We start from the raw sequence: 14,438 nt of genomic DNA, 5'->3' as shown, positions 1-14,438 counted from the left end.
AAATGCATCTGCTCTATGCCCCGCCCACTCAATTGGTGATTGACACTTGTCAATCAGCTCAAGACCCCTCCCCTCCTGTTAAATCGACTGCCCCCTTCCAGCCTCCGTCCATTTGCCGTCTCACCTGTTGTCTCCTCACACACTGGTATGGACTGCAGTGCCTACGGTAAGATGTTTTTTTTAAATTTTTTTATAATTATGTATTAAATGATGTGTTTGAAATATTGTCCGTAAATATTTTATTTACTGACACGGACACACAAAATGTACAATGTAGACAGAAAAATTACAAGGTCTCCTGTTAAATAATTCAAGAGGCGTATTTAGATGGTCGTTTTGTTTTTAAAAATGTTTTCATGTGACAGAAATGGACCCCCTGGAGGTCCCCCCGCTCACCCCGACCAGCAAGGAGGTTCTGTGCGAGGCTCTGAGAGCCAGTTTTGCCGGTTTCACCCAGGAGAGGCTCACCCATCGTTTCCCGCAAGGTGAAACACAAAATCAGCGCCATGTCAATTCCGAAGGATATTCACTGAATTTGTGGGACCCGGGACTCTCTCACTCCTTCCCTCCACTCCAGATCCCACTTTGTGGTCCGACTGGGAGGTGAACCACTGGCTGGACTGGTGCCGGGCCGAGTTCGGGCTGCACTCGTTGGGTTCGGACCTGAAGGGCCTTCAGGGTTACGAGCTGTGCCGGCTGGACCGCGAGGCTTTCCTGAGCCTTATGTCCGACTGCACCGCTGGGGAGATTCTGTGGGAACACCTGGAGATCATGAGACGGGGTTCAAAAATTAACGTTATAAGTTTTGCACCCTGACTTTGTGGCCATCGCCGCTAAATGTCTTCTCATCACCAGATCATGATCGTGACTGCGGTGCTGCACTATCCATATCCGCCGTGTCATCTCCCTGCCAGGCTCCAAACAATCAAGGTATGCTACATAGCGAGTTAGTCAAATGTTTTTGATAAATGAGGGAACTTTCTCGTGGAATTATGTGAGAATTGGGAATTTATGGAATATCACAAAAGGTAGCCTGAATGTCATTAATGAGCAGAATTTCTGGTGGTGGAATGGTTTAAAAGGGTTGAGAATTGTTTTTGTAAAATTTCTTGATTCATTTAGACATTTTTTGGGGGGGATCCTGGGAGCATGTAAAAATAGTTCCCAAAATATCCACAATGAGCTGAATGTTGGGAAGTGTGTGAAATGTGGAAAGAATTAAGTCAACAACAAATGTGCAAATTTTAAGAATACAGAAAATGTCCAATATGTGCTCAATGTTAACAGGATAATCTCAGGTAATTTCAATTGGATTATTTTTTTCATGGAAAATGTGGAATTGTGGGAACGTCGGGCATGTACAAATTGTTTTGAACATTCCGTTTTTATGTTTAGTTTAAAGCATCACTTTTCAGACGGGTGTGATGAGTTTCCCAGATGATGAAGGGAAATTACTACAGGAGGTTGTTTTCACATAAGTAAGCAAGTCACAATTCTTAATTATCATGGATGGCACATTCTTAACTCATTCACTGCCATTGACGGCTACAGACGTCAAAAATTCATTTGAACTCTTTCTATGAGTTTAAAATTGTTTTCCACTTTTGTTAACCAGAGTGTGAAAACCTAAATTTTTTTATTTTACATTTAGAACATATACAATTTGTGATTAATCGTGGGTTAACTAGTGAAGTCATGCGATTAATTACAATAAAACATTTTAATCACCTGACGCCCCTATTTTTTATTTTTTTTTATTGCGTCAGACGATTCATTTTTCAAATTTTATATCTATTCTAAATGTACAATATATATATTTTTTATCTTAATAAAAGTGGAAAACTAATAGAAATAGTTAAAATGAATTTTTGACTTCTATAGCCGTCCGTCTATGGCAGTGAATGAGTTAAACGGGAAGTCAACCCCCTTGTTTTTTTGACAATAATATGATATATGCAGCCCCACTAGTCTAAATATGGTATTCGGGTTAATATTGCATTAGCTTCATCTATCCTTCCTTCCTTCCTTTCCTCAGTCTTTCCTTTGGTCTCTTGAGGTCTCCCTAATTTGTTGGAATTGAGATGTTTCTGGGGTTGGTGAAAGATTCTGGTTGGTAACCCGGTGGGTAGTGGGTAATGTCTGGTCGGTGCTTGATTTCACTTTCCTTTCTTTTCTTTGATCCTTCCTCGGGTCTCCTGACAATCTCACGACTCTAGATGGATTCTGAAGTATTCGGTTTAGGTGAACGGTATGGGATTTTTAATAGGTTTTGGGTGAATTAATGAGCACACACACACACCCGCACATACAAAAAAAAAGAGAAAAATAGAGAGAGAAAAAAAGAGAACAATAATGAGGACATGTCGAATCGGTAAGATTACTGAATTAACAATTCTGAGCTCTCTCTCTCTCTCCCCCCCAAAAAAAACATAAAAAAAAATATATATACATATATATTGCATTAGTGGAATATGAGTTAAGCAGCAAAATCCAGCCGTTTTAATCCATCTCAGGGGGCGGCCATTTTGCCACTTGCTGTCCACTGAAGATGACATCACAGTTGCTCAGGTCTCAGGTAACAACCAATCACAGCTCAACTTCAGAAAACAGGTAAGCTGTGATTGGCCGTGGCCTGAGATGGATTAAAAACGGCTGGATTTTGCTTCATCGCTTATATTCCACCAATGTGATATTAATCAGAATATCATGTTTCGACTAGTGAGGTCTCGCATAACATAAGATATTGTTAAGAAATGTTTGAGGTTGATTTTCATTATAAAAGGGACACTATGATGAGATACAGGCATAAACTATTAGAAGAAATAACACAGTGTTGTCGCTTTTGTACTCGCAGAGACCGATTCCGAAGCCGAGATGTCTCACGGTATCTCCCTGATGTGGACGGGCGGCGTCCACCATACGGAGGCGGCGGTGGACGAGAGGCAGTGCGGGCACGTGTTCACTTTAGCGCAACCTTACAAAAGCTTCAAGGAGTACGTGGGCGACAAGGCAGACGCCGGCTCGGCTGTCATCCCGGCGGCCATCTTGGCCGGTTACACCGGTGAGTCGTATCGCGTGCGCATGTGTGTGTGTGTGTGTGTGTGTGTGTGCAAGGATGACGGGATTTTTGTTTTATTTAACAGGAAGCGGGCCCATCCAGCTGTGGCAGTTCTTACTGGAGCTGCTGACCGACCGCAGCTGCCAGTCGTGCATCAGCTGGACCGGAGACGGCTGGGAGTTCAAGTTGACTGACCCGGACGAGGTGAACCGATTTTACCCTTCCAACGTCTGGCAACTTAAATGTCCCAAGTTGGGAGTCCACTCAGTAATATCGCCGTCCAGGTGGCGCTGCTGTGGGGCCGCCGTAAGCACAAGCCCAAGATGAACTACGAGAAGCTGAGCCGCGGCCTGCGCTACTACTACGACAAGAACATCATCCGCAAGACGGTGGGCAAGCGCTACGTCTACCGCTTCGTCTGCAACCTGCAAGGGCTGCTGGGATACGAGCCCGGCGAGCTGCACGCCATGTTGGACATCAGGCCCGCGAACTAAAGGGAGTAAAATCGAACGCATATTTAACTGGGCACAGCGTGATAATCGCGGTGAATATCAGGGGGGGTTGTTACCGGGGGGGGAAACCATCCAATGAAATCCTTCCGATGTCAAATTAGGAGGTTGTGTTCTGAAGAGGAGCTCAGCTGCTTGCTGGACTAATTGAACGTATATTCACGCGGTGTTCTTTCACAAGCCTTCTTCCATTAACTTGTCCAAAAGCCCTCAAGTGTGCGCAAAATAGACAGGTCAAGCCGTTGGGGGTGTTCTGCTCCTGTGGATTTCATAATGATCTTTTCCCTTTTCCATTTTTGAGGTGGGTTTTTTTTTTTTTTAACGAATGATCATGTATACAGTCAAGATCAGGTTATAATGGTGAAACCACATAAATGTTAAGTGCAGGGGAGGCGCAAAAAAAAAACAAAAAACAGTTTGGCACATACCTTTGAAGTTCACATAAGGAAGCAAAATGCAAGACAATCTGCTTATGTTTTCGATGTCATCGATGACATTTTTGCTTTTTGGGGAAACATAAAGTTTGCCTTCACAGTAAGGAAAGAGCTTAAATCTTTTTGAATTACCAACACCAATAGTTAGTATTCTTAAGAACCAAAATCATCTTCTTAACTCATTTGCTCCCAAAAACGTATACATACGTTCTATTTTAAATGTTTTAAGTGTCCCAAAGACGCATTTATAAGTTTTTGTTTTTAACGCTAGAGCGCACAGAAGGCTCTCAACTGCAAAGAACTGTTGAAGAAATGGTCAAAATACATTAAAACAGCCGGGAGCGAAGGAGATTGCTTCAGTGAAAATGGCTGGGAGTGAATGAGTTCAGAACCCCAAAAAAGTTGCGTCTTCTTTTTTCGGAAACGGCAGCAGTGTAACATCGATACTTTGCTTCTTTTCTGGAAGCCCAAACATCAATAGTTTATCTTCTTTTTAGGAAAGAGCTATCGAAATTGTGCTTTGAAAAGACAAATGATATCATTTGTTTGTGTGCCTCTATCTGCCGGAAGCTGCGTTTCGACCACAGTCGTTTTCATCCAGAAGCTGAGCTGTACTGTGTTTGTTTACAGAAAAGGCGTGCACTTTGTGATACCATCCAATGGCAGATTTGTCGCATGAAATCAGAAGCTGATTTAATTTTACAAATCAGTGAACAAGGTCTCGCGCAGCGAGCGAGTGTGTGCGGATTACTTCCGCCACTTTCCCTAATGGAAAGGGGGATCGGGGTCGGGGGGGTTGTCTTTGTCCTCATGACCAAGTGTGAAGTGTGCGTGTGGGCATAAAAACTCCCAATATTTAGCCTCGGTGTCGACAGAAAGTGACCGACGTCGTCCACGAACGCCCCCGGGGTGAAAATAAAATACGTAAGTAGAAGGTAACAGTGTCTCACTGTTCACTGAACGGTGCCTTCACGGTTCAGGTGTGCACCAAAAAGCCAGAAGATGGCAGATGCATACATTTATACCCTCCAGTTAACATGGATCCGTCGTATAAAATGGAAGCAAATTAGCAAAAATGATTTCTTCAGGGAAACAACCACGCACACATAAAAAAAAATAGAAATGTGTATGGAAATCTACAGAGGATTTGTACATTTTAAGATATACAGTATTCTAGAAACACTTAACCATATGTGAAATAACATGTACTGCGTATGGACATGGGTATGTAAATAAGAGTTGCAATGAAAACAAAAGTACGTCAACTGTGAGTCCGAAGGTCTTAAATTCTACTCCAAAACGTCTTCATAAACTTTGGAATTCATTTTTGCGTCCAGGCCCCGAGGTAACGTTGCGATTTGCAACCCCAAGCTATTGTGTTCCCCACAGTGTTTGTATCCATTTTGCCCACTTAATCGTTTCTTTTGCAAACCTGTCACAACGTTTGTTTTTGTACAGCGGCGACATTCTTTGTGGTGTCATCCAATGATATACGTTCTTCCTTTTTCTTCCTGAGATATCGAAAAATTATTTTTCTCAACACTCTGGGATTCTTCTAAACCTCAGTGAGCATTTTGCATCGTGTTCTTGCAGCCTTCTATTTTTTTTGGGGGGGGGGGTCACTCTTTGGAAAAGTGTTACCTTGGACCGATGACAAATAAAAATAAATAAAAAATCTTATGAGAACGCTTGTGTGTGAGATATTGTTCATATCAGCCCAGATATGAGAATTCGTAGCCTCGGGTTTCACATACTTTTGCTATATTGCATGTAAAAAAAATTTTTTTTTTGTTGATGAAACCTAAAAGCTTTCTTTATGCTTTTGGATGGACTCAAGAGGTGCCAGTGTCCCATATTCTTGCCGACATAACATACAGCTGTGATGTCATCAATATCACCTCGCATGGCTGACCATGAAATCAATAAGTTCCCAGACTGACCATGGCTTGCAAGAATAAAAGATACTGGACAAAAAAAGCAAGAACATCTGTTTTATTGCCAGCAGCATTTTTCAAATGCACTTGTACAATCTGCACGGGAACCGTAACATCACTTGCTTGCCTCTTGTTGCGATTACCACACAATACAAAGTAGCAATATCATTTAGACTTCTGTTTCTCCCACTGTTCTGGTGTGAGGGTCTTCTGTTCTAACGCGTGGATGTCTTTCAGCTCCTCTGCTAAACAGGTGTTCACCATCCTAAAAGTGACACACCTCGTTAATACTGTATCAAAAATCATTATCATTCTGGTGAAGTTATTTGATTTGAGTGTCCAACGAGTCAAGTGTACCTGTGTCTCTGTAAGAGGGGCTTGCCCTCAAACTGGGAAGACACCACAATCACTTTAAAGCTCGTTGCACATCTGTTGAGAGACATGTCCTCCACGTCCTGCAGGACACACACACGCACAAATATTCGTGCTGATGACTCATCATAATATTTACTGGATGGAATGGATGGATGAATGAGCATCACAGTCACCTACCACATACTCCGCCGCAAGCTCCGTTTTAAGTTTATCCCGGATGTGATCGGATGTTATGGCCATGTCTGCAACATCAAAAAGCAGGTGACGTTTTTGTTTTGTCCAATATTACCCTGCTGAATAAATATGACAATCGAAGACGTGTCTCGTAAACTAGACTGCAACCAAACGTTGCGTTATTTTACATCTAAATTTAAAGCTAATGCGTAATGAGAATCGACTGTATTTCACGTTAAAACAAATATAAAATACATACTGTAACGTAGATTGCCTTCCGGATAATTTCAGTTTCGATACATGTGGTCTTGTGAAAGATCCAATCACATCGCTGGAACGATAGCCAATCAGATTCTGTGGAAAATCTTGAGACAGGGTCGTTGAATGCCTGACTTTGAATGCTTCTTCCACTCGTAGGAAAAACAACAACATAATACCACCCCCCCTCCCCCAGCATATACCAAATACATACAAATACAGCGTTGACTAAAATAGATGTTATTTTTTGTTGACACTATAACAAAGCAAGTTTTTACTAAAAGCAGGCAATCTTTATGGACTACTAATTGGGAGTGTTTCCTGTTTATAGTCTTGAGTTTCCTTTTTAATATATAGTCGGTGTTGAAACGACGTTATCTAAAAATATAGGGAAACAAATATGTATTGCGCGTATTATGTTGGACAAAACAAACAGTATGTAGTCAATTTTGAAACGTTTTTGATAGACGTATTTCAGTTTCAAAACATAAGGTCCTGTGAAAGATCCAATCACAGAGCAGCGATCGGCAACAACCACAGCCAATAAGATCCTCTGTAAGATCTTGAGCGGGGTCTATATTTTTGAAGTAGAACATCGATGGATGCCTAATTTAAATTTCTCCTTCATATAGACATAAAAACAGTATTTTCATTAAAGAGACATACAAATAACTTAAGCGGCATTATATCCATTTAAATATTTTGTACTTTTTGTTTGACAGTCCCACATCGAGGCATGTTTTTACATAATTAAAAACAGGCAATCGAATGGACTCCCAAATCATGAGGTCCATATAACATATGGACTGTTTGTTTATGAATTGGACGATTCTCAAAGATTGTGAACTTTTTTGGGGGAGAATATAAAAAAAACCGGTTTATAAGTGTTATTGAGGCAATTCAACAGTCGTTCGTCTTTACTAAAACTCGTTCAATGGTACAGGAGGTCGAAAACTTCTTTGGCGTGTACATGCTATACTGCCTCAACCCCAAGTTTAAAGGGCGAATATACATCGGTTTCACCGTGGATCCTGAACGCAGGATTCGACAACACAATGCGGGGCGACACAAAGGAGGCGCGAAGAGGACCAGCGGTAGAGGACCATGGTACGTACGCACTTGGCTTCCATTTCACGTCTTCTGTACATTTTGACACGTTGCTTCTGTTCTAGGGAGATGGTCCTCATCATACATGGATTTCCCTCCGACATCGCTGCCTTGACAGTAAGTGAAGGGGGTTAAATGTATTTTTTTTTCTTTTTAAATTTTGTGTTTAATGTAACATTGTTCAATAGTGGAATAACACTATTAAATTAATTATAATGAATTTACCAATTATCTAATGTGTTTCAAACTGTTAATGTCTCAAATTTTATTTCATTGTAAATTATTTATTTTTAACTCATGTTCATTGTTATTGGCAAAAAAAATTAAAAATCAGCCATGTTTCAGAGCTAATATTGTCCGATTAAATAGTCCTGCTGATTAATCGGTCAGGGCCTTGTTTATTTTACCATAGTCTAACAAGCTTGGACCCATCGTGTATGTATGCATACAAAAAGATAATTTCCCACAATATATCTCTATTTTGAATGTTGCCATATTCGTGACAACACAATTTAGACAATATGAAGCATTGACTATTTTGCCGTGACCAGCAACTCCAATGCTAGTGTTATGGCTCTGATTGGTCCGTTGCAGGACCGGGTCATGCACTGGACGTGGCTCCTGCGAGGTGGTACACATATACTGGCGCCAAATTTGTATTTGTAGTTCTCTCGGGATTCACGGCAAAGTAGCGCTTGGTGGCGAGCTTCCAAAGTAGCAAATATTCACTTTGATATGGTTAAATGGATTTCTTGTGTCTTGTCATCAGTTTGAGTGGGCGTGGCAGAACCCACACTCCTCCAGGCGTCTCGCGCATATCTCCCGCCGCACCAGGAAGGAGTCCAGCCTCCAGTTTCACTGGCGCGTGGTTTCCAACATGCTGCGTGTGGCCCCATGGAGCAGGCTCCCTCTGACGGCCCGCTGGCTTAAGTGGGAGTACAAGGTGGACTTTGCGCCCGCTCTGCGGCCCCCGCTGCACATTTCCCTCGCCTTCGGGGGCGTCAAAGTCAAGAAGCAGCGGCCGGTGGATCGGTGCGAAGACCAGGAGGAGACTTCAAGGTGTTTTCTCTGCAAAGGCCGCGTTATGGCAAGTGCTTGAACCTTTAACCCGATGACACTTCACTGTGGCATTACCGTCATACTTGATATGAGTAATACTTGTTGAAACACAAACATCCGCGACTCGTTGAAATGTAGCTAATGGCGGGTGACATTTTGAACCATGCCAAACCCGCGTTAAATAGATTAACCCTGTGCTCTCCTCAGACTTCGGAAAAGCTCCGCTGCGTCCACGCATCGTGCAGAATGTGCAGCCACGTGATCTGCCTCGCCAAGCATTTCCTGCGGCGCGAGCCGTCCCACATCCTGCCTGTGGAGGGCCACTGCCCGGCCTGCCATCGCTCCATGCTGTGGGGGAATCTCATCCGCCTCAAGCAAGGCTGCGCGGGAGACCTGGACAAATTGACCTCATCTGCATCACAGGTAAGTCATCCTGGCTTTTAAAAAAAAAAATTATTATATTTTTTGTATTACAGGACCGCATCAACAACACCATACATCTAACTTGTACACAGTCGTGAATCCATGTTACATAAGCAACTGTATTTAGTCGTTTAACGACTCAACACAAACAAAGCACATTCGCATGAGGCTCATCACTAATATTAGCTTGCATATGAATTTTTTTTAAATGTGGACTTTGTCTTTCACAGGACGACTGGATGAATGAACTACAGACAAGACCTACCTTTTTCACAATCACATAATCATCCTTCGTCATTTCATACCTCTCGCGATCATGAACTATTGTTTACAATCATGTTTATTTATGTTTTCACTGCTCTCACAACACAATAAAATGTGTTTTATTTAATACTGGTGTAGTGCAGCTTTAAAGCCACAATATATACAAACTCTACTTTGTGCAAGGCGGCTCGACTAATCAGTAGAGTATATTGAGAAAGTTAATCATGAAAAAAATACGAATTCAATTTTTCAGATGAATGGCACACACTCAGTTGCATATACAAAGTCATAAAGTGCTATTAGAAAACAGAACACATAAGATTATGACTTTTCATGAATGAAATGGCTCTATTGCTGTCCCGGGGCTCATCCCAGCTTTACGAACAATTGAGTTAATAAGTGCACGTAAAAATATATACGAAGGATATATTTTCTCATTAACTCATTCACTGCCATTGACAGCAATAGACGTCAAAAATTAATTTGAACTATTTCTATTAGTTTAACATTTTTTTTATACATTTTTGTTAAGAGTATGAAAGCCTAGATATATTTTTTTTACATTTAGAACAGATATAAAATTTGATTAATCGTGAGTTAACTAGTGAAGTTATGCGATTAATTAGGATTACAAATTTTAATCGCCTGATGCCTCTAATTTTTAATAATCTTTTCTTTTAATAAATTTTAAAGAAAAGATTATTAAAAAAATAGGCGATTACAATTTTTAATCGTAATTAATTGTATGACTGCACTAGTTAACTCACGATTAATCACAAATTTTATATCTGTTCTTTTTTAATTTTAATTTAAATTTTTTTAAATGTATTTTATTTTTTTGAGAGAGACCTCAGTATTGTTCATTTGGTAACTTTACCAATTTGACATCATTGCTCTCTCTCTCTTTTTATTTAATTTTTTTATTTTTATTTTGAATGTGCATGTGTGCGTGCGTGTGAGTGTGTACTCATTACTTCACCTAAAACTTATTAAAAATCCCATACCGTTCACCCAAACTAAATACTTCAGAATCCAGCTAGAGCCAAGAGGTTGTCAGGAGACCCGAGGAAGGATCAAAGAAAAGAAAAGAAAGGAAAGTGAAATCCAGCACTGACCAGACATCACTTACTACCCACCTACTACAAATTTGATATCTGTTCTAATAAAAAAAAACTATTCATACTCTTGTTAAGAGAAGTGGGAAAATTGTTAAACTAATAGAAATAGTTCAAATACATTTTTGACGTCTATAGCCGTCGATGGCAGTGAATGAGTTAAAAGACATCATTGAATCCTGTTGTGCTCACGGCTCGGCAGGTGGTGTCTGCAACATGATGACTGGCTGTATGAAACAGAAGCCAAGGTAGGATTTGAGCAAATTTGCCTTCTCATCCCTCCATCTTGTAAATGTCCTGTTTTTCCCTCATTAGTGTACTCACCATTTTTGGGGCGGGCCCGCAGCAGTTGACCACCTTACAGGCGTAAACGGCCAGAGTGACGGAGATGGCGAACAAAGTGAGCTGGATGATCATGTTCTGTGCGAAGAGGTGACGCTTCGTGCGCTGGAAGTGACAATAATTGTATTTCATCTAAAAGTCGTTCAAAGCTTTTTATTTCGTCAAACGCTGAACATTAATTTAGTACACACATATTTTGTGGCCCTAATATGCACGTTTTTTTTATATGTATAACTTGGGCATGAAATCCAAGTTTGTGGGTTTAATATCATTCCCATGAACAATTTTAACTCATTCGCTGCCATTGACGGCTATAGACGTCAAAAATTCAATTGAACTATTTCTATTAGTTTCACATTTTTTTCTTACTTTTGTTAACAAGAGTATGAAAATCTAGAATTTTTTTAATTGTACATTTAGAACAGATAGAAAATTTGTGATTCATCGTGAGTTAACTAGTGAAGTCATGCGATTAATTACAATTAAATTTTTTAATCTTTTCTTTTTTTTAAATTAGGGGCATCAGGCGATTACATTTTTTAAATTGTTATTAATCACATGACTTCAATAGTTAACTCACAATTAATCACAAATTTTATATCTGCTCTAAATGTACAATAAACAGGTTTTCATACTCTTGTTAACAAAAGTGAGAAAAAAAAGTTAAACTAATAGAAATAATTCAAATGAATTTTTGACGTCTATAGCCGTCAATGGCAGTGAATGAGTTAATATCTGGGTAAACGCATATACATGCTGCTCACACATTATACCTCCTTCATGATCACAAACTAGTACTTTGTAGCCACAATATACTAACATGTGGCCACCAAATAGGTATAACGGGCAATTTTGTTGGGACATAATAAGCATTGATTTAGCTGCAATAAAATTTTCCAAAAGACCAAAAAGTGCGATACTGAAACTTCAACTCACGTCGATGGCGTGGCAGACCTGAACTGTGGTGCTATTGTAATCAACGCTATAGTGCCAACAATCGGAATAATGGGTCTCAATGTCCACCAGGAGCCAGATCACGTTGAAGAAGGCGGCAGCACTGGACACGATTTGCATCCCCAAATTGCCCCTTAACTAACACACACACACACACACACATAAGCACACACACGTATCACGTGATGAGTACATGGGCATGGGGGGTGTTGGCGCGCTCACCGTGGGCAGGTGGAGGTTCCTTGCTGCTATTGCGACGCTCCCAGCTATAAGCACCTGTCATGACAGTAATACAAACAATTTCAGAGCATCGGTGGTTTGCGCTCCACCATTGTTTGTCGCTTACCTATTTTGATGCCGTTACAAATTCATAATTATTGCAAAAATCTATGAAAACCATAAATATCGCGTAAATATAAAATAAGCAATTGAAAATGGGTAAATTATTATTTATTTTTTTATCTTTAGTTTATGCAAAATATTAACCATCGAGGTAACTGTGCCTTTGTGACGAATTGCTACGCCGGGCCCAAGGCTATCGCTAACCAGTGCTAAAGCAGTATTAAAGTCATGATTAAAGTAAATATTTGTAAGAAAAAAAACAAAAAAAAACAAGGCCATAATAATAATAATAATAAATAAAAAGAGGAAGTAGTAGTAACTAAGTATGCCTCCTTGTGATATCTCGTTATGCTTAGCCGTATAGTCTATTGCTAATTTTGGCTAACACTAGTTACAATTCCAGTATATATATATATCTGTATAAACAACCGATACTTCATTAATCTGAATAATCAATAAGCAGTAAGTTAACAGAGTGGTAACATAATTTTTATGGTCAATGTATTCCTTATGCTGGGCCGTCATGTATTGCTAACTCTATTTTAAATGACTTTTATGTCCGCAAAGAATTTGACCACCGGTTTACCAGAAGCGATGAGATGACGAAAGGGATTCTAATCCAAGAGTTACGGTGGTTGTTTGGAAATATACTCAAACACAATATCTGATGCACGGTCAGGGCAATCTGGGTTATCTGTGATCGAGATAAAACAAACACATTTTTATTATTTAATGATCTTTTTTTTTTTTGCACGTGCACAGTCCGACCCCAAGAGCTTTTGGCTCAGCCTCCAGGTACTTCTGCTTCCTGTTGGCATCTCGCTGGAATGTGACGGTCACCAGCGGGTTTTGGGTCGAAGAATCCGATGCAACCGCTTCATCTGGAAAAAAATAATAATCCAAAGTAACAGTTCCAAACTGATGGTGGTGTTGCAATCACCCTGAAGTCGGCACAACATCTGGATTTCATCACTCCAGATTATAAACTCGTTTAATTCCCATTTGTTGACTTTCTTGAGTCAAAAGTGAAAAGAGGTCGGTCGTTTTTACCTGCCATGATCACACAATCTGCAGCGACTGAAAAGATTTCAACAGAGAAAACACCACCCGTGCCTTGTTTGCTGCGAGGGGCTTAACTATGGTTCTCGAAGCCAGTGGCGGTGACGTCACATCGCAACCCCTCCAACTTCCTGTTGGGGGCGCCCCCGCCCGCTGCATGCCGGGAAACGTAGTTTACAAGAGCCGTAGCTACAAAATAATAACACCAGAGGGCAGCAGAGGCACGCTAAAAGAACTCAGTTGCATTATAGGAAAGCTGCATTATAAATATTTATGACATTTATCATCAAAATTCAATCAGATCAAAAAGCAACATTACGCCTTCCTCCCATGAGCCATTAAAATAAATAAATATTTAATAAAATATATTTTGCTGTGTTTGTGCAGCACATTTAAACACATTTAAAAATATTGTTGAAAAAAAAGAACACCTTCCAATTACCGTAAGAAATCAATGTTTTAACACGAGTACAGGCTATGAACCCTGTTAGCTAATATGCTAATGCTAAATGTATTGTTTCTGTTGACCCAAGTGAACATATCTTTTAGCGACCTTGCATTCCAGACTGTGTTGAATATAATGTGGCCGGGGGCGGGGTGGGGTGTGGAGCTCAAGCCCGGACACGCCGAGGCGACGCGTCACGCTCGGCCTCACCTTGTACTTGGAACCAGGAAGCTTGCATGTGCACTTTTGGAACCGTGTGTGTGTGTGTGGGTGGTTGATCTTAAATTACTTAAGATGCAGAAATAGTGGACGGTAACTAATCGTGTGCAAAGGGGGCGTGGCGCACCAAATTACGCACAGGAAACCACTCGATCGGATTTGGTGGGCAACTTGGCGCGGTCAAGTCCTCGTGTTGCGTGTGCAGGTGAGTCTGGGCTAAGGTGTTGTCCGTGTGCGTCGTTATGGTCAACAAAACTCTGCTAGACTTGTGGTGCGCAACAGAACGCGATAGATAGCGTTCTGGACACGCCCCTTCTCGGCTGCTTTCCTTCATGACACTCGTGTTTATATTAGTAATTCACGTTCT

General features: G+C 40.7%; 5 protein-coding genes across 8 annotated transcripts in view; 3 read left to right on the top strand and 2 right to left on the bottom strand.

Moving 5' to 3' along the window:
• The first annotated feature begins 32 nt into the window (after nt 1-32).
• Nucleotides 33-4,595, top strand: LOC147159561 (protein C-ets-2-like). Its single transcript, XM_086058965.1, has 7 exons — nt 33-166; nt 366-485; nt 578-781; nt 856-930; nt 2,855-3,061; nt 3,144-3,262; nt 3,343-4,595. Exons 1-7 carry the CDS (start codon nt 148-150, stop codon nt 3,550-3,552), a joined length of 954 nt encoding a protein of 317 aa, XP_085915091.1. The 5' UTR covers nt 33-147; the 3' UTR covers nt 3,553-4,595.
• A 1,383-nt stretch (nt 4,596-5,978) lies between these two features.
• Nucleotides 5,979-6,860, bottom strand: LOC147159560 (bolA-like protein 2). Its single transcript, XM_086059821.1, has 4 exons — nt 6,744-6,860; nt 6,488-6,552; nt 6,293-6,390; nt 5,979-6,200 (listed from the first exon to the last, which is right to left on the bottom strand). The coding sequence occupies exons 2-4, from the start codon at nt 6,548-6,550 to the stop codon at nt 6,101-6,103; spliced, it is 261 nt and encodes an 86-aa protein (XP_085915947.1). The 5' UTR covers nt 6,551-6,552; nt 6,744-6,860; the 3' UTR covers nt 5,979-6,100.
• Nucleotides 6,861-7,324: 464 nt separating this feature from the next.
• On the top strand, nt 7,325-9,722 carry slx1b (structure-specific endonuclease subunit SLX1B). The gene is made up of 5 exons (XM_086060333.1): nt 7,325-7,849; nt 7,915-7,966; nt 8,619-8,936; nt 9,116-9,331; nt 9,562-9,722. The coding sequence occupies exons 1-5, from the start codon at nt 7,677-7,679 to the stop codon at nt 9,613-9,615; spliced, it is 813 nt and encodes a 270-aa protein (XP_085916459.1). The 5' UTR covers nt 7,325-7,676; the 3' UTR covers nt 9,616-9,722.
• Nucleotides 9,181-13,511, bottom strand: LOC147159558 (membrane-spanning 4-domains subfamily A member 4A-like). The gene is made up of 7 exons (XM_086060334.1): nt 13,399-13,511; nt 13,117-13,229; nt 12,935-13,042; nt 12,229-12,282; nt 11,989-12,144; nt 11,035-11,157; nt 9,181-10,937 (listed from the first exon to the last, which is right to left on the bottom strand). The coding sequence occupies exons 1-7, from the start codon at nt 13,403-13,405 to the stop codon at nt 10,899-10,901; spliced, it is 600 nt and encodes a 199-aa protein (XP_085916460.1). The 5' UTR covers nt 13,406-13,511; the 3' UTR covers nt 9,181-10,898.
• A 544-nt stretch (nt 13,512-14,055) lies between these two features.
• arap2 (ArfGAP with RhoGAP domain, ankyrin repeat and PH domain 2) overlaps nt 14,056-14,438 on the top strand; it is a 119,935-nt gene continuing 119,552 nt past the window's right edge. For all 4 annotated transcript variants that reach the window (XM_086059828.1, XM_086059829.1, XM_086059830.1 and 1 more), the window contains exon 1: nt 14,056-14,276. The gene's annotated coding sequence lies outside the window, so the exon portion shown is untranslated. The remainder of the gene's footprint in view (nt 14,277-14,438) is intronic.

The sequence above is a fragment of the Leptonotus elevatus genome, chromosome 17, assembly GCF_054856555.1.
Source record: "Leptonotus elevatus isolate MCC_2025b chromosome 17, RoL_Lele_1.0, whole genome shotgun sequence".
NCBI classification, from domain to species: domain Eukaryota; kingdom Metazoa; phylum Chordata; class Actinopteri; order Syngnathiformes; family Syngnathidae; genus Leptonotus; species Leptonotus elevatus.
The sequence above is the reverse complement of the archived record's forward strand: the minus strand, read 5'-3'. Positions and strand labels throughout refer to the sequence as shown.